The sequence below is a fragment of the Acanthochromis polyacanthus genome, chromosome 7 (genome assembly GCF_021347895.1).
Source record: "Acanthochromis polyacanthus isolate Apoly-LR-REF ecotype Palm Island chromosome 7, KAUST_Apoly_ChrSc, whole genome shotgun sequence".
Lineage (NCBI taxonomy): Eukaryota > Metazoa > Chordata > Actinopteri > Pomacentridae > Acanthochromis > Acanthochromis polyacanthus.
Genome location: NC_067119.1, coordinates 120,475 through 140,632, shown reverse-complemented (window position 1 = coordinate 140,632; position 20,158 = coordinate 120,475). Strand labels below are relative to the sequence as shown.

General features: G+C 39.7%; 1 protein-coding gene across 3 annotated transcripts in view; it reads left to right on the top strand.

Annotated features, from left to right (window-relative positions):
• The window catches only part of LOC127534652 (chromaffin granule amine transporter-like), a 39,476-nt gene that overhangs the window by 6,833 nt on the left and 12,485 nt on the right, over positions 1-20,158 (top strand). For 2 of the 3 annotated variants that reach the window (XM_051950405.1, XM_051950404.1), the window contains exons 2-10: positions 7,289-7,407; positions 8,012-8,072; positions 12,410-12,508; positions 15,494-15,846; positions 16,543-16,667; positions 16,778-16,836; positions 17,594-17,677; positions 17,890-17,982; positions 19,986-20,075. In XM_051950405.1, coding sequence (XP_051806365.1) covers positions 12,412-12,508; positions 15,494-15,846; positions 16,543-16,667; positions 16,778-16,836; positions 17,594-17,677; positions 17,890-17,982; positions 19,986-20,075 — 901 coding nt within the window. In that variant the 5' untranslated portion in view covers positions 7,289-7,407; positions 8,012-8,072; positions 12,410-12,411. Of the gene's footprint in view, positions 1-7,012; positions 7,408-8,011; positions 8,073-12,409; positions 12,509-15,493; positions 15,847-16,542; positions 16,668-16,777; positions 16,837-17,593; positions 17,678-17,889; positions 17,983-19,985; positions 20,076-20,158 lie in introns of those variants that run through there. The other variant, XM_051950406.1, reaches the window with a different exon arrangement.

Here is a 20,158-nt window from a genome sequence, read left to right as displayed (position 1 = left end):
AGAACCGACCTGCAGTGTGTTCCACTGGAGCTTAACTGTAATCTTTATATAATTATGTGGTTTCTGTTTCCTCCATGGTTTATTCTGTACTTCAGAACAAGAGCAGACCCGTCCACCACTGTCTCACAGTATGTTAGCGTCTCCTCTCTTGTTCTTAATCTTATTTTGTGTTAATTTAACATTTCGCTGTATGTTGAAATTATATTTGCTTTAAGTTATTCATCGGGAGAATTTTCTATTCAAGAGTTTTAGCCTTCAAATTACACTGAAACAGTAAAAAATGACCTTTAGTACGTTTTTATGGAAGTCTTGCATCAAATATCAGTGATGGAGGAATTATTAAAATACTCAAAAAATGAAAATCTAAAGTATGATGAAATGTTCCACTAAAAGTAAAGAGCGTGGATTCAAATCTGCCGAAAAAGTATGACAAAAATAAGAAACGAGACACAAAACGACAGAAACTAGATACAAAACGACAAAAACGAGACTCAAAACGACAGAAACTAGATACAAAATGACAAAGACGAGACACAAAACAACTGGAACTAGATACAAAATGACAAAAACGAGACACAAAACGACTGGAACTAGATACAAAATGACAAAGACGAGACACAAAATGACAGAAACTAGATACAAAATGACAAAGACGAGACACAAAACAACTGGAACTAGATACAAAATGACAAAAACGAGACACAAAACGACTGGAACTAGATACAAAATGACAAAGGCGAGACACAAAATGACAGAAACTAGATACAAAATGACAAAGACGAGACACAAAACAACTGGAACTAGATACAAAATGACAAAAACGAGACACAAAACGACAGAAACTAGATACAAAACGACAAAACGAGACACAAAACGACAGAAACTAGACACTAAACAATAGAAACTAGATACAAAACGAGAAACAAAACAACAAAAACGAGACATAAAACAACAAACTGAAGTATCCAAGGTAAAGTACTCACTATTAGATTCAGATTCCTGCTGCTTTAATGTAGATGTTGTGTTTTCAGTTGATTTGAACTAATTTCACACACTGACAGGGAGGTAAAACCTTAAATAATCTTTAAAATCCTTTCTGTAATGTCGCTGCTCTGTTAGACTCACGTCCTCCTTTCATTTGCTCAGAAAACATCTGCTGTTTTTATATTTCGGTAATATTTACCTCCACAACATAGCAGCAATATCTCAGTTTTACTAAGTCTGACCTCTGCAGGGGCCTGTTCAGTTCATTTCATATAATAAATAATAATAAACAGGGATTTTCCAGGTCTCTCTGTGTTTCCAGCAGCGTTACAGACGTTAAACTGTCCTGTTTCCTATGTTAGTAATATTAATAAAACCATTCAGAACCAGATTAAACAGACAACAAGCCTGATGGGATGAACAAAAAGATAAAACAAACAATAAGATTAGCAGAACAAAGAGAGATTCTAGAAGCTTATAAAGTCCCACAACAGAAACGACCAGGTTTTAGTTTTAACATCTGACTGAACATCTCATAGTAAAAAAACAAAGCTGTAGAGCTGACTATGAGCCTGACTGAGGTTCTGAGCTGCTGCGATTTGGATTAAACAGATATAATAAAGTAGTCATCGTTCTCTACAGAATACAATAAAACTAGTAGTTGTCCATTGACCCTCTCCATGTTTCCTCTCTGCTCTGCTCCTCAGCTGTAGAAAGATGTTTCACCAAAACGTGTCCAAAGTGACATAGAATCGTCCAAATTGAATCAAATTTTGTCCAAAGTGACAAAAAAAAGTCACAGCTGGCTCCAGACTTACCCAAATCTACTTAAAAACGGTCCAAAATGTGTTTAAAACAATTTAAAACTGGTTCATAACAGCTAAAAAGTGATTCAAAAAAACTTGTCCAAAATAACAAAAAGTGTCTAAAACAACCTAAAATTTGTCCAAATCTGCTTATGAAAAGTCCAAAACTGTCTAAAATATCATAAAAACTGGTCCAGAGTAACAGAAAATTCTCCAAATTGAATTGAATTTTGTCCAAAGCAACAAAAAACTATCACAGATTACTCAAAACAAACCCAAATCTGCTCAAAAACTGTCCAAAAAGTGTCTAAAATAACCTGAAACTCGCCCAAACCTACCTGAGAATTGTCCAGAATGCCGTGAAAACTCTCCATAATTACTTGAAACTAGTTCAGAATGACCAAAATTCAGCTTAAAATGACGACAGAATAGACAACAGAAGCTGTTTCAGCGTGCTGGATGGATCTCTCTGTTCTCTGGCTCTGAGCCGAGCTGCATTTATTTATTCATCCACTTGCTTTGGTTTTACTCTCCTATTCATTTTTCACAAATTTCACGTCATTTAAGACATTTTTTCAAAATTTTTGGACAACATTTATTTGTTTTATGTAAGTTTTGAGAAATCTTACACATTTTTTGGGTCATCTCAGTCCAGATTTCCTCATTTTAACCTCATTTCCAGTTGATTTTTTATGTCTTCTGTGCTGGTTTCTGTCTTTCTGCTCATTTTGTGTCTCTGCTGTGATGTTGCTTCGTCCAGTTGCTCTTTTACGTCTGTTTGAGCACGTTTCAGACAGAAATTCTTCATCCTTCCTGGCAGTGTTTCCCCTGGGTTGAAATGGCTGTGAGGTGGTGGGTCGGGCCGGAGGCACGAAGCAACTAGGGGGGTCCGGGGGCATGCCCCCCCGTAAAAATTTTGAAAATCAAGATGCAAAATGGGGCATTCTGGTACAATTTGGAGCACATTTTGTTGTATTTGTAGCCATTTCCAAAAACTAAATTAAATAAAATTTTCATGTTTCTCTTCTAAAAATCAGTGACAGGGAGAAAATCTGACAAATATAAACCCACTTGTCCTCATGTCAACAAACATGTCAACTAGTCCAGTCTGTTATATTCTGGTCAGATTTCCACTCCATTCCAAAATGCCACATCAGTTCTTTTTACAAATTTGAAAAAGACGACAAAGGACTTGAATCTGGAATCAAGTGGTGACTTTTACTTTTTTCTAAAAACAACTACATGTTAGGGACCAAATTCATTTTTATTTATAATAAAAAGGTTATGACCTTAATTTTACTTAAAAATGTGAAAGAAAACTTCAACTCTGGGTTAACAGCTGGTTTTCTGAAGGAGTTCTGTTTTCAAAACTGTTCCCTTTTTGAACACAGAACTAGAATTTGAACACAGAATTTGTTTTGCCATTGAATGATATAATTTCGGGCACTCTATAAATCATTTTATCAAAAGAAACTAGGAACTTTATACTCCGTTGAAATCATTTGTCTCGTTGGGTAGAACGGGTTTTGTCGCCTAAATGTTTTAACTGGAGCCATTTTTACAGTCACTGTCAGTTCGTATCGCCGCGGACAACAGAACAGTAACTCAGTAAAGGAAGCGAGATCGATGCCTACACTGCGTTGCTCACTTTATTTTGATGACATGCGATAGTTTTGATCCTTAATTTGACATATGTCTGTGATACACACCTGCTTTTAGCCCCGAAAAACGAAACCATGGAGCGCTGCCGCTTCTTGTCCGCCATGCTCGTTGTTCGCCAATCGGAACGACCGACATTTGACACACGAACTCGCGGGATGTCATAGAGAACTGAGTGTTACCGACCAACAGGGATGTGTCTGCTGTCTTCACCCAATTTTTTGTCATAAAAGTTTATGTCCAGTGAAAAGTCACTTTAGTCTTTATTTTGTTATTTCAAGCCGATTTTGAGTCATTTTTGGACGAATTTCTGTCATTTTAAACAACTTTCACTTCATGAAGACACGTTTGTATGACTTCAAGCAAACGGTGAGGGATTTTGGGGAAAATTTTCAGTGATTTTGCACTATATTTTGACTTTTTAAGCGAAATTTGGGTCATTTTAAACATGTTTTCCATCATTCTAAGTGTCATTCTAACTTGGTTTCATTTACGCATCTTTTTGTGCTGTTTGTGTGTCTTCCTGTGTCCTACGAACACACGGCATCTCTGAGTTCTCTCTGATTCTTCATTGTGGTTCCTCAGAGTTGCAGGACTTCAGATTAAAAATGAACCACAGTGAAGAAAAACAAGGACACTTTAGCACTTTCAGACAAAGTTCAAGTCATTCTGGACACATTTTGTGTGATTTTGGACCAGATTAAAGTCATTCTGGACACATTTTGTGTGATTTTGGACCAGATTAAAGTCATTCTGGACAAGTTTGAATCATTTTAAAGGATCAGAGTAATTTTAGTGGCATTATAGAATAAATGATCAAATAAATGCTTCTTTTTCTCTGGTTTCCATCGTTCTAACTGCAGCATAAAATACGTCTCTGAGTTCTTCTTCAGGACTTTAAATGGAACCACAGTGTAGAAAAATGAGAGTTCAGAGGGTTAAATATTAAAAATGAAGTTCTGCCATGTCGTCTCTAATTCAGCCGTAAACCCAAAGAGAACCGTTCGGTTGAGGAGTGAAACTTAATGTTTCTGATTTACATAGAATTCATAATTCGCTCCTTAGTTAACATCAAAATAAAAATCACTCCGTTATCTTCTGCAGCTCGTTGCTCTTTTTACATGTGATTTACTTTGTGTAACAGCAAAGAGAGTCCTGGCTCTGGTTCTGGTTCTGGTTCTGGTTCTTACCTGCTGCTCGGAGCTCTGCGGCGGTGCCTCCTTGGAGGATCTGATGGTGTTGGAGTCCAGAGCCAAACCACAGACCAGAGACACACACAGGACGCTGCGCCACACCCACATCCTCCAATCGATCGATCAATCGCTGCGATCGGCTCTGGACCTGAAGCTCCTCAGACGTTCTTCTCCAGAGGTCAGCTTGTAGATGATCTACAGAAACTTATCTGCTGTCCAGTAGAATATTTGATCTGCTTTTAGATGAACTGGATGAAATCGTTCAATAATCTCCTTACGGTGAAGTATCTATGAGAACTGAGCAGCTGTGCTTCCTCTGGTGGAGTCCTCAGGTGTAATCCTGCCTGTGCTGCTGCTGCCGTCAGGTGTGTTTTATACCTGCCCTTCCCTCTGATCCGGCCTCTCTCAGCCGCCGGATCCTCAGAAGTCTTGAAGACGCGTTTGAAGCTCGACCGCATCAGTCGACGGAGACAGCGCCGCCTTCGCTTCCTTCCTGGAAGCCCCGCGGCCTCAAGTGAAGGCGGGACGTTTGATACATGACACCGCAGAGACCACAGAGAGATTAAAACACACCTGGAGACACGAGACAGGTAGAGCCGTCTGAGGGGCTGCACGCTGTGAAGCCCTGCGGTTTCGCTTCATGTGGTCTGAAGGCCGCGATAAAGACTCATTAGAGCCGAGGCTTCGTCTGTCGGGCGGCGGATGTGCGAGTGTTTACAGGTGATTAAAGCCGATTACCACACAAAGAAGTGAATCAGAGATGGATGACGACACCGCAACAGGTTTACCGGTTAAATAACGGCTCTGAGATCCAACACAAGCATTCTTTCAATAATCTGGAACTCCAATTCTGCCAGGAACAGAAAACTAAACACAAGTTAATCATGATGATGGCTCCTCAGATTTAAGACATAAAAAGTGTGTAAGCGGAGGTGGGATTTCATGATTCGTTCTCTTGTTGGAGCTTCTGTGGTTTCCAGATTTAACCTGACGGTCTGGACGAGTTAAAGCAGACAGAATTCATTAAAAGACTGTTGCTGGTGCTATGTGTTTGTTAACTGGGACCAAAATTAAATTCTGTTAAATATCACCACAAGAAATACCAAAATAACCACAAAAAGACACAAAGTCACCCCAAAAAGAGCGAAAGCTATCCTGAAGGTTTAAATATGCCAGGAAAAACACCCAAAATCACCACAAAAGGTACCAAAATTATCACAAAACAGGTGAAATTGTGACAAAAAAATCTAATTTGTTACAAAAAACACACAAAATAACCACAAAAAAATGGCCAAAATTACAAAAAAAAAGCTGGTAAAATTGCAATGACAACTCAAACCCCGCCCAAAAAAATCTACCAAATAGGATTAACCTCATCAGAACATCTGGTTCTTCATCTCCAATAACTTTATCAATGATCAGAGTTCTACCTTCATATTTCCAGAGTTCCACGTCCTTGAAGTCCATAGAAAGTTCTAGAGTAGACCTACCGACAACTGGAGAAAGTTCTAGAGCAGACCTACTGACAACTGGAGAAAGTTCTAGAGTAGACCTACCGACAACTGGAGAAAGTTCTAGAGCAGACCTACTGACAACTGGAGAAAGTTCTAGAGTAGACCTACTGACAACTGGAGAAAGTTCTAGAGTAGACCTACTGACAACTGGAGAAAGTTCTTGAGTAGACCTACTGACAACTGGAGAAAGTTCTAGAGTAGACCTACCGACACCTGTATATCTGTTGGTAGGTCTGCTCTAGAACTTTCTACATGGGATGGTTTAGGAGGCAAAACACATCTGAATTAGTGTAAAAACTGCAACTAAAATAATAAAAAAGCTGGAAATTTTCCATAAAAAGACAAAGATCAAGAGAGCCAGAACTACCCTGAAAGGTTCAAATATGCCAGAAAACCACCCCAAATCACCACAAAAAGAACCAAATTATCACAAAACAGATGAAATTGTGACAAAAACTCAAAATTGGCACAAAAAATTGCAAAATTACCCCAAAAAGAGCCAAAATTACCCTGAAACGTTTAAATATGCAGCAAAAGAAACAGTAGAAAATTGTGCAAAACGGATGAAATTAATCAAAAATGTTTCAAAACTTTCCTTCAATTACTCAAAACTTAACCAAAATGACACAAAACTTTCCACAATGATTTGAAACCTGTCTTTTGTCAGTAAAAAATGAACAAAAATGAGTTCAAAATCTTTTTGGGTGGTTTTCCTGGCATATTTGAACCTTTCGTGGTAGTTTTGGCTCTTTTTTTGTGTGATTTTTTGCCTTTTTATGGTAACTTTTCAGCTTTTTTAGTTATTTTAGTTGCACTTTTTACCAGAAATAATATGTTTTTTCCTCCCAAAATGTCATGTAGCAAGTTCTAGATTAGACCGACTGACAGCTATAGTTGTCAGTCGGTCTACTCTAGAACTTACTCTGGAAATATTGCTAGTGTAAAGGTAGAACTCTGATCATTAATAAAGTTACTGGAGATGAAGAACCAGATGAATCAGAGGGAAGATTTTTTTCACATTTAGTTAGTGAAGAATGATCCCTTTCTTCTATAATCAGGACTTGATAAAACTTGATGATGAACATCCTTGTCTCTCAGATTGCAGCGTCACTAAACTCTGGGATCCTCTCAGACCCTCAGGTGCCTCCATGATTTTATCTCCATCCCTGACCTGAAACCAGCAGCTGGACTGAAGCAAAGACGTCTGAGATGTGATGGATGATTTGGAAAACGCCGGGCTGAAGTCAGCAGGTACCTCTGTGGCTGATATCTCCGTCAAACATGACCTTTGACGAGTGTTTTTTTATCATATGCATGTATGCGGCTGCATGTATGACGAACACACGTGAAACAGTCCCGTGTAAACAGAGCTGCTGTGTGTGTGTAGATGTGTGTGCGTGATAAGGTCTGCAGCCTGCAGGGCTTCAATAAAAGGACAGCAGATGCTCACAATTACTGACACACACACACACACACACACACACACACACACACACACACACACACACACACACACTCTCTCTCCCTGGACTTCTGTCTTTATGAGCTCTCTCACTGACATTATGTCTTTCCAGGTTCATTTGGCTTCTTCTTTAAACCCTAAAACTGAGCCTGAACCCTGCACGGTCCTCGTATTCCACACGTGTCCTCACAAGCTGTACAACCCCCTCAGGTCCCCGCTAGGACAGAAAAACAAGCGCACACAGGTCACACTGAGTGTCACTGATCAGCGTGTAAATGTGTGTGTGTCTCCATATTGTCTGTTTGGGTCATTATCAGAATAAAAGAGAGGAATCGTCCTCCTCTCCTCACCTCCTTCCTCTTCCCTCTGTCCTCTCATCTCTCCTCCCCTCAGGCCGGATATTTAGTCGGTCAGTCAGCAGCTGGAAGAAGAACAACGAGCATCAGCCGTCCAGGTAGGTCCCACCTTGTCTGCTCTCTGATACAGAAACCCTGTTTCAAACATAACGATGAGTTCATTTTCTGTGTTTTAAAGTTGGTACATATCAGATTTTTACATTTTAAACACTTAAACTGTCAAATATCATTTTGATTTCATGTATGTGAATTCTGTTGCAGTTGCATCTGGAGAGCTTTATTAAAATTTTCACTCAAATATAAATGGATTTTTTTCAGTTTTCTTTACTTATAAGTTTGTTGCTTCAAGATAGCTTGCATTTTCTTACATTACAGTTCTCTGTATTTCATTAGTTTATTTGAAATCATATTTACTATATTTAACTGAATTTTATTTACATTTTTTTTAAATTTGGCTAAGGGTTTAGTTTCAACTGAGTTTTTACTCTGTCTAGATTAAAGATGGATTCTCTATCGTCATTGTTTCTTATTATTTTGCTGATTTGTTGCATTTCTATTTTGAATTATCCACTTATTGTTTTATTTTGCAGTTGTCCATTCACTTCATATGTTTGATTTGATTATTCTGACTTTTAAAATATATTTTGCTTTTATTGCTATTTTCAGTTGTTTGTTTTGCTTTTGTTTATTCATCATTTTTATTTATTATATTTGGTGCTTCTCTTCCAGTTGGTTTATATTCATTTAAACTCTTTTTTAAATCAAGAAATGGCAGTATTAAGCTACATTTCAGGAATCTTATTACATAAAAAATGAGACATTTGGGAACTTCAGATGATCTCCAGGCTTCTTCAAGTTCAGCAGGTTCCTCTGTGGCGTCAAACAAAAGGTTCAGACGCAAAATTACATTTCAGATCAATTTTCCATCAAACAGCCGAGAGAGAGAGGTGGGGGTGAAGCAAACGAGATGGGCAGAGATAAGAGAATAAAGGGAGATGTGTGCATGTGAGATAACTCTGTTAGCCAGCGAGGAAAAAGCCTCTAAAACAATCAGCAGACAAACAGAAAACAGTGTGACGTTCATAATAACAACGGAAAATCTAGAAACCCCGACGACGTGCTGAAACTTTGTCGTTCAGTTGTCGCACACGAGATAAATGTGAGAATAAAAAGGTTAAAACAATTTCAAAAATGCTGTCTCGTTTTAGATGATAAATTGTTAAATGCTGTGTTAGCGCCACCACCTGATCAGTGATAACCTGCTGATGGTAGTTCCTTAAACCGTAGAAAACAAAACCATCTTCCTTTTTTATTCTGTCTGTGCAGAAGTTGTTTAGACATATTACAGTCTTTTGTGTTCAGTACATATCTAGTTAGCCTAGCTTAGCATAAAGACTTAAAAAAGATGGAAGCATGTTGTATCCCCTTTAGACTTAATGGTCTTGACTCAGGACTTACCTTGGTATCTGCTGACTTGTTGGTCTTTTTGTGGAGGACCTGTTGGTCTTCTCTCTATACTCGACTTGGGAAACTTGCTGGAGGTATTTTGGGACTTGGCTTTATTGGCTTCACTCAGTTTTGGACTTGATGGTAGTTAATTGGGCTTTGGCTTTACTTGTTATTATCTTATGGCACATGGGTTGTTTTTTGGTATTTGACTTGGGGGGGGGGGGGGGGGGCTGTTGGTCTTTACTTGTGAGACTTGTAGATCTTTGTTTTCTTGCTTAGAAGACCAGTGATCTATATTTGTTACTTGACTTGGGGAACTACTTGGATTTAACTTGTTAGTCTTTACCTGGGGGACTTGTTAAACAATATGTAACACTATTTGTTGTTGGATTTGACATGGAACACTGATAGTCTTAACTTGACTTGGGAGACAGAAGTCTTTGGGGCTTGAAAAGGGACTTGTTGTTTCTTACTTTTAATTGATGTGGGACTTGGTGACCTTTACTTGGGACTCACACTGGGAGTTGTTCACCTTTATGTGGGACTTGACACCCTTTTGGTTTGGATTTGATAGAAGTTCCTTGAGTTTTGACTTCAGTCATTAGTCTCAGCTTGTGGCTTGACTTGGGAGACGTGTTGGTTGGGAGACTTGTTAGCCATTACTTCATACTTGATCTTATGGCTGGACCCGAATATCCGAATATTCGGTCGTTACAGTGGTATCCGAATGTTTATTTTGAGATCCAAAGATTCGGTTCATCCCTTTGTCTTCGTCTTGATCTAGGACAAAGTTGGTCTTTTCTGGGGAACGGGCTGGTCATTACTTGATAGTTGGTTTGGGGGACTTGTTGATCTTTTGGACTTGTCCCTTTTTAGTCCTTACTTTGAACCTGAGTGTGTGTTGACGTTGCTATGGACTTGGTTTGGGACTTGTACTTTTGTTGCCATTTGACTCTTTCGATGACACTAGATTAGATTTCACTTATGTCCTGTTAGAGCTCACTGATGTGCTTCATTAGTTGTTGGACTCAGGAGAGTTCAGTGGAATCGATCCATAAATCAGTCTTTCTTCTGTAAGTTCCGTTCGCTGTAGGTTTGGATCAAACATTGATTTGTTGTTGTAAAGGTAGAGTATCTGCAGCCTCTGGACGTTCAGGCTGCCCACATTTGAACACTACAGATACCAAACCGCCACGTAAAAGCAGAGAACGCTCTGGTCTGCAGGCTCAGACTAATATGCCGAGTGTCTGATAATAACAGGCTGTTCTGTTGTTTTATTAAAGATCAGATGTGATATGAAGGAGCTCTCGGTCTCTGTACAGCTGCTCTCTGAATTCACTCTGTTATTGCACCACATGAATATTATGAGGCCAGAGAGCATCATACAGATGCAGACACTGATTTTACCACAGAAATTGTATGATTTTCTATTTTATGCTTCTTCATTTGTTTATAAAGGTTAATCTTCACTTGGGACCTGCCTTGTGACTTGTTGGTCTTTACATGCTGGTGTCGTGCATGAGCCTAAGATGTTTGTGCTTCCTATATTTTCCATAAATTGACTTCATGCTCAAACAAGTGATGATTAGTGCTGAAGTTACAGTTGTGAACACAAATTTCTATCCACTTGTTAAGACCATTTTTATCATGACAGTCTTGAGTTTGTAATCCTCTAAACACTCTTTTCTACAATGGAATCATTGAAACACATGAAGCTTTGGCACAAGAAGCAATCATGAGTTTTGGTATTTTCTTAGATTTATTCAAGGTTTTCTGGAAATATGACAAAATCTGAAAACAGAAATATTAATATTTGGATAAATTTGTCAATTTCTTCATCAGTTCAGTTCTTCTGGTTTCAGTCTTCCGGTGTATCTTCGACTCCGCTGGACTCTGTACCTACTGCCAAGCATGGAGGTGGCAGTATCATTGTACTGTCACTTTAACAGACTCAAGTCTGAGTCAGAAAGACAACACATTTAGTGGAAATGCACCAGAATAGGTTTGTTTCTTCATCTGTTCACAGTTTCTTGATGGGTCTAAATCAGGACTTTGGGGTGACCCGTCTAGCACCTTCATTCCAGCCTGATGGAACCATTTCTTTAACACGTCTGATGTGTGTTTGGACTCATTGTCTGGTTGACATCTCCAACTGTGTCCAAGATCAACCTTCTGCTGATGGTTTTAGGTTTTCCTGAAGAACATGGAGGTGATCCTCCTCCTTCATTATTCAATTTGCTTTGTGTGAAGCTCCAGTTCCAAAGAGCATGATACTGCCACCAACATGCTTGATGGTAGGTTTGGTGTTCTTGGGGTTAAAGGCCTCACCTTCGATTTTTGTTGCATCTGACCACAGAACTTTCCTCCAGAAGGCCTTTTCTTTCTCCATGTCATTTCCTGAAGCATCTTTGCAATTGCTTCAAGTGACTTTCTAACGTGATCAAGTCATTGATTTTCTTCTTCAGATCTTTGCTGAGCTCCTCAGACGTTCACACTGTAGTATTTGAGTCTGAGTGGATTTAATGAGTTCTATTTAAACTGAATCAGAGGAGTCAGCAGCTGTAGTTAACTGGAAACACTCAGGACAAGTTAAGAGGCCATGAAACTAAGAAAAATAGATTAACACAACTTTATGCATCAACAAAAGTCATAGTTCAACTTGCTTTATGTATATTTATGATCCAGAAGATTTTGTCACTTTTCCAGAAGATCTTTAATGAATCTGTGAAAGAACGAAAGTGTATAACTGGTTTAAGTGATGAAGATTCATATGTTTTAATGAGTCCATCTTTGAAAATTAAGAGTTACAGCAGTCTTGAGAAACTAAAGGCTGTTATGATACAAATGGTCTTTGTAAGTGGATTGAAGAAATTGATTCTCAGTCGATGTGAAATCCTCTGAAGATGAAAGTGTTTGTCTTGGGGTTGTGTAGACATTGTTTGACTGTATTTGTGGAGACATTATATGACTGTTTGTGTTTGTGTAGACATGGCGTGGCTCCATCAGAGTCGAGGTTCTCCCAGACTCGTCCTGGTTGTGGTTTGTGTTGCTCTACTGCTCGACAACATGCTGCTGACTGTAGTCGGTAAGTAAACGCACGTTGTACCAACAACACAACGTACCAACAATGCATTGTACCAACAGCACAGCGTACCAACAACGCATTGTACCAACAACACATTGTACCAATGGCACAGTGTACCAACAGCACATTGTACAACAGCGCATCATACCAACAACACAACGTACCAACAACACAGTGTACCAACAGCACATTGTACAACAGCGCATCATACCAACAACACAACGTACCAACAACACATTGTACCAACAACACATTGTACCAACAGCGCATCGTACCAACAACACATCATGTTTTTCTGAGGGGGTGATCTGGTTCTAACAGGTTCTCATAATGAAAATCTAACGACTTACACTGAGAGCAACAACTTGAGCCCCATTTCATTCTTTCTCTGATTACATGTGCTCCTATAATTCCCATTAAAAGTGGCTGAGTTGTGTTTCAGCAGCTCCTTTGTGGTGTAGCTGTAATAATCCGCCGTGTCTGGGTTATTGAGATGTTTGTCTTTATGAAACCGTAAAATCAGACAGATTCTCAGGCAGCTACAGCGTTTGTTTCCCTGTGATTTTGTGGACGTTTACTCATAATAGACATCAGAGATGCTTGTTTTCATTTTGCCAAATTCACACCACATAAAGCAGCTGAATTAGTTGTTGGTGGCTGATGTTGGTAATCTCACCAACAAATATCACTGGATTAATGTGGCCCTGAAGGAACTTAGAACTTCACTGATTCTCAGGCGGCCGGAAGGAACATTTTACTCTGGGATTCTCAAGATAAATCCAGAAATATTCACTTAAATTTTGTCAAATTTACATCATTTCAGCTTATTTAATTTAATAAGCTGAATTATCTCCCAGCAGTTCCAGTTTGGAATAAAGTTGTGGATGGACAGATGAAACTTTAAAAAAAAACAGATTCTCAGGCAACTTTGGAGCTACAAGAAATGTTTATTTTCCTAGTGATTTATGGACGTTTACTGAAAATAGACATCAGAGACGTTTGTTTCCATTTTGCCAAATTCTCTCCCTTTGAAGCAGCTGAATTATCTGTGAGCAGCTCATGTTTGTGATGTTGTCATGGATGTACAGACGGCTATCGCTGGATTATTGTGGTGATGAAGAAAACCTGACAACAGACTGATTCTCAGGAAGCTCTTGCAGCCACAAGGAGCGTTTGTTTTCCTACTGATTTATGGGCGTTTATTCTCATTAGTCATCAGAGATAGCTGTCTACATTTTGTCAAATAGCATCACGAAGTACAAGAATTCAGATGTTAACTGCTGTTATTGATCTACCATCGGTTTCCTCAGATGTTTGGTTCAAAGATCTTCAGTTTAATGTCACATTGTGAATATTTTCTGGTTTCTTTGCTCCTCTGTGTCTGCTCTTGTACTTTGATCAAAACAGCATAAGTCTGATGAAAAAAGACAAAACTACAAAAACAAGACTCAAAACAAAAAAAGTGAGACACAAAATAACAAAAAAAATGATACAAACAGCACCAAACAAAAAAAAAACCAAAAGATTTGACAAGAAAATTACAAAGGGGCAAAACATGAGACAAATGATGGAAATGAGACAAAAAATGACAAAAATAAGAAACAAAACGACAAAAACTTGAGACAAACGACAAAAGTCAGACCAATAAAAAGCAAAACACAACAGAAACAAGACAAAAAAACTTGGTGAGGTCTACACATTTTTAGGAACAATTTGCTGTTAATGTCTTTTCTGTAATTTTTACACTTTGAGAGCTGGATTGGACCCTCTGGAGGGCCGGTTTTTACCTTGCTGACCAGCAAAGTAAAACCCTCTTTTCCTTCTTCAGTTATAAGCTAAAAAAGTAGCGCTATTCTAAAGTAAGAAACAACAAATCAACGTAATCCAACTAAGACGACTTTTTCTTACAAAATGTGTCCCCCCTATTAATTGATGATCCAAATAGCTTGAGATTGTTAGCAGCCAATTGATGAGCCGATTTTGGCTGTAGTTTCAGCTGAATTCCTGCATGGAGACTCAGTAAGTCAGATCTGTGACGCAACGGAAACCCTCGAGGTCGAAACTGTCGGCAGCTGTTAGAGTCAGAGCTGAAAGTAAAGGCTGCAGAGGACAAAAACACACACAGCCATCCATAGACACACACAAACACACACTCATCACCTCCTGACCGTGAACTTTGAAATCTTCTGTCAGAGTTCACGGTTGTCTCCTCCTGTCTTCTCTCAGGTGAAATCTTCTGCTCTTTTACTGTCAGCTCTCTGCTGCTGAGGCCCTTTATTAAATTCTACCAATCAATCTGGACTAAAATACACATTTTATAGCAGTAACTTCTAAATATGTCGTTTTTCAAACATGAAAGTCAAATATTATCCATCTTTAATTAGGGTAAACTTAATCATTTTGTATTTTGGACTGTTGCTCAGACAAAATAAGATGGCTAAACACATTGTGCTGAACTGTGGGAGCCATCACAGTTAATCCAGTTACCCTCAGCCATCTGTTGAACTTCGAAGAAGTCTCCAAGAACTTCTCTCCATTTAAAAGTCTCCTCCAGTCTTACTGTGGTGCATCTGAGTGACTGTTTTTACTATTCAGTGTCACTTTATCAACAAGAAAAGCCCTTAGAGCGCCTCCTAGAAGGTTGATCAGTCTTTGTATCATTTCTGACGGATTATTCCCGATAAGTTCTCAGTGGTGGATTTGTGGTAGGATCACAATCGTGTGATTGTCAGCAGGCAGCTGACGTACTGGTTGTCATGGTTACAATGACACCGTGCCGCTATCTGGTTATGATACAGAAATCTTTATCCAATCCGTGGATCCAGACTGTAAGCTGCATCACTGCCAGAATCTAATCACTTGGTCCTTGTTGACAGTAATAACAATACCTGACCAGAAGTTGCTATGGTAACAGGACAGTTTGGGATCGTCATTAATTATCGTTATAATGTGTGACTTTCTAATGGATCGATCTTCCTCCTCCAGTGCCAATCATCCCAACATTTCTCTATGCCATGGAGCACCCCAGTCCGGAGCCCCAGACCACCCAGCCTTCCCTGCTCCCTCTGCCCGGCCTCGGTGCTTCCCGCCTGGGCACCGTGGCCTCACAGCTCCCCTCCTCTGACCTCCGGACCTCCCAGCTCCCACGGTTGCCTCAGCCCAGCCACAGTGCTCCGGTCCTGGGTCCGGAGTCGGAGCAGCCTCCCTCCACCTTCTCTCCTCTGGTGTCCCTGTTTGACAACAAGACCTTCAGCCTGCAGGAGAACCGGGCCGAAGCCACGCCGGACACCAAACCTACGGACCCGACCGGACCGACCTCGGAGGTCAATGACACCGCTGTAGGTGGACGGCAGTTCATCATTTCATAATCAATACATCAATGATCAATAATCATCTTCATTGCTGATTCAATCTGTCGCCTTTCCTCCTTTTACTTTGATGTCATTTGTTTCCTTTCCTTGTCTCCTTTTTTCCTCTCCTTGTTTCTCCTCATCTCCTTGTTTCCTTTCCTCGTCTCCTCATCTCCTACCCCTGTTTCCTCTCCTCATCTCCTTGTCTACTTTCCTTGTTTCCTTTCCTCATTTCCTTGTTTCCTTGCCTTGTTTCTTCTCCTTGTCTCCTTGTTTCCTTTCCTTGTTTCTCCTCCTCGTCTCCTTGTTTCCTTTCCTTGTTTCCTCTCTTCATCTCCTTGTTTCCTCTCCTTGTCTCCTTGTTTCCTCTCTTCGTCTCTTTGTTTCCTTGACTTGTTTCCTCTCCTCATCTCCTTGTTTCCTCTCCTTGTTTCCTCTCCTTGTGTCCTTGTTTCCTCTCCTCGTCTCCTTGTTTCCTTTCCTTGTTTCTTCTCCTCGTCTCCTTGTTTCCTCTCCTCGTCTCCTTGTTTCCTTTCCTTGTTTCTTCTCCTCGTCTCCTTGTTTCTTCTCCTCATCTCCTTGTTTCCTCTCCTCGTCTCCTTGTTTCCTTTCCTTGTCTCCTGTCCTCGTCTCCTTGTTTCCTTTCCTTGTCTCCTGTCCTTGTCTCCTTGTTTCCTCCTCCAGGAGTCCTCCTGTCTTCAGGACAGTGTTTTTCTTGAGGAGGAAAATGTTCGAGTTGGTTTGTTGTTTGCGTCTAAAGCTCTCGTCCAGCTGCTCGTCAACCCGTTTGTTGGTCCGCTCACCAACAGGTATCTCATTGTTATTTATTATTATTGTTTATTATTATTATTGTTGTTTGTTTTTGTTAATATTATTTAAATTTAAATGTTTGTTGACTTCTTTGCTTCTCTCTGTTCAGGATCGGTTACCACATCCCCATGTTTGCTGGTTTCATCATCATGTTTGTGTCTACCATCAGTAAGTCGTCATCTTATTACCTCCGCCAAGAAGGTTATGTGACACCCGGTGTTTGTGTGTCTGTCTGTCTGTCTGTCTGTTAGCAAGATAACTCAAAAATGCCTGGGCAGATTCACATGAAATCTTGAAGGGATGTAGACTATGGTAAGAGGAAGAGCTGATTTAATTTTGGTGGCAATCCAGAAAGGATCCTGGATTCTGGATCACTTTGAATTTTTTAGTATGTTTTAGTATGTGGTCCAAAATATGACAAAAACATCATAGGTTAGTGTGTTGTCCAACAAATTGGAGCAAGGTGTCCAGATAGCTCAACTGGTTAAGAAGGTGATTCGTAAACAGAACTGTGTCAGAGATGCAGGTTTGATTCCAGCTCATGATCCTTTACTGCATGGGTTTCCTGTTTTCCTCTCTATCCTTGGCAGAGGTCTGCACTCTGAGTGCTTTTCTTGTTTAAATAAAGGTTTTATTGAGTTCTCTCTGATGTCATCGTGTTTCCTCTGATGTCGTTGTGTTTCCTCTGATGTCATTGTGTTTCCTCTGATGTCGTTGTTTCCTCTGATGCCGTTGTGTTTCCTCTGATGCCGTTGTGTTTCCTCTGATGTCGTCGAGTTTCCTCTGATGTCATTGTGTTTCCTCTGATGTCGTTGTGTTTCCTCTGATGCCGTTGTGTTTCCTCTGATGTCGTCGTGTTTCCTCTGATGTCGTCGTGTTTCCTCTGATGTTGTCGTGTTTCCTCTGATGTTGTTGTGTTTGTCAGTGTTTGCGTTTTCAGGAACCTACGCTCTGCTGTTCTTCGCTCGGTCTCTGCAGGGAATCGGCTCGTCCTTCTCCTCAGTGGCAGGTATATTAAATGGACTAAACTCACCTGTAAACTCACCTTTAATCAGAATACTGCCCAAAAAACGTAAGAAAATGAATTTAAAAGTCTCAAAACTGTAAAAACAAAATTTAATCAAAAACATCACAAAAATGTAAGTGGAAACATTTAACAGATTATTGATGTTATATTATTATACGTTATAGTCAGTGTGATTGTGAGCGTTGTATCTTCAGGTCTGGGGATGTTGGCCAGCGTTTACACCGATGACGAGGAAAGAGGCATCGCGATGGGCGTGGCTCTGGGAGGACTGGCCATGGGAGTCCTGAGTGAGACCAACAGCTCATATATTACTGTCAAACTACTGTAAAATACTGCAGCTACTGTTGATATTTAAACAGTTAATGAAGCAGGAAAGTAGTGATGGTTTAGTTAGATGGGTAGTGTTGGGTTTTCATGTTTTTTTTTGTTTTTTTGGAACAAATTTTTATATTAAACAATGCAAATTTCAGTTTGCATTTTCAAAGACATATATGAATATATATATATAAATATATACAAAAACGACAAAAAATAACAGGTGATATGTCGGTAGTACTGTACAATTACAGTATAAATCTGTGCATATACACTTTATTCCTTTCTTTTTACCCGTTTCCTTTTCCCCTTTTTCTTTCTTTTTTCTCTTTTTAAATAAATTTACATCCCATGAGAAAACAAACGAAAATATGGAAAGACATGACAATGGTCACCAGCATACAGTCTAGCTTGTCCAACCAAAGTGGTTACATATTGGAGCCCAAAGATCACTGAATTCCTCAATATTCAAATGGAGTTGTGCTGTAATTTTTTCCATATCATAAACCTTTTTCACACCCTCCTGCCACTGCTCAAGAGTGGGGGCGTGAGCTTTGAGCCAAAGCTTTGTAATAGCTTTTCTTGACCTTAACATAGTTTGAATTGCTCCCACAACCCTCCACCAAAAGGGTTTCAGGATGGGACAGTCCCAAAGGGTTTTCATGTTTTTTGCTCTTTCTGTCAAATTAATCTCCACAGTTTTTCATTTTTATACTTTATTATGTATTATAGTCAGGTAAAGTAGTATTTTGTATGATGTTTGTCGGGTATTATCGCTAAAATGTAAATTATTTTGGTAAATTCTCACCATAAATAACACTATAAGGTCAACATTTACACTTATGTGGTTAATTCATAATGTCGAACTTATTCTTCTTAATGGATAGAACTTTGGGTGTTGTTTTAAATAAGTGTCTTGACTTTATCTTTATGATCCAGAATTCAGATCTCAGTTTAACATTTAAATATGTATAAACCACCAAATCCCTTGAAATGATAAAAGATGGTTATATTCATGGATAGGGAACATTTTTTAACGGAATCGGTGTATGACGAGTTGTAGTCTGTGAATTGAAGAAATCAACGATTCATTGTTATTATTTTGACTGGGCAGAAGAAGAAGAAGAAGGTTATGCATGTTAGAAAATATACTGTAGATCAGCTGTAGTTCCTGGTTAATACTATAGAGACCAGAGGAGGCGTCACTCAGACTACAGTTCATGTTAAAGCAGAGAGCACTGTGGGAGTTCAGCAGCAATGGGTACCATGACAAAGACTGATTGGGAGTTTAGCTAGCAGCGCGTACCATGACAAAGACTAATGTGGGAGTTTAGCTAGCAACGGGTACCATGACAAAGACTAATGTGGGAGTTTAGCTAGCAGCGCGAACCATGACAAAGACTAATGTGGGAGTTTAGCTAGCAATGGGCACCATGACAAAGATTAATGTGGGAGTTTAGCTAGCAACGGGCACCATGACAAAGACTGATTGGGAGTTTAGCTAGCAGCGCGTACCATGACAAAGACTAATGTGGGAGTTTAGCTAGCAACGGGCACCATGACAAAGACTAATGTGGGAGTTTAGCTAGCAACGGGTACCATGACAAAGACTAATGTGGGAGTTTAGCTAGCAACGGGCACCATGACAAAGACTGATTGGGAGTTTAGCTAGCAGCGCGTACCATGACAAAGACTAATGTGGGAGTTTAGCTAGCAACGGGCACCATGACAAAGACTGATTGGGAGTTTAGCTAGCAACGGGTACCATGACAAAGACTAATGTGGGAGTTTAGCTAGCAATGGGCGCCATGACAAAGACTGATTGGAAGTTTAGCTAGCAGCGCGTACCATGACAAAGACTAAGGTGGGAGTTTACCTTGCAACGGGCACCATGACAAAGACTTCATGGATGCCTAATGCTCAATAGAACTAGTATATTCAAGATGACACAGAATCATTCTTTGCTGTGTTTCAGTCGGAGCGCCATTCGGCAGCGTGATGTACGACTTCGTGGGGAAGAGCGCCCCCTTCCTGATCCTTGCCTTCCTGGCCTTGTTTGATGGAGGTGAGACTGTAAAGACTGAAGCTCCGAACCACCACAGGTTTTGTTCTCAGACAAAATCAGTCAGCTGTCTGGTCTCTAAAATG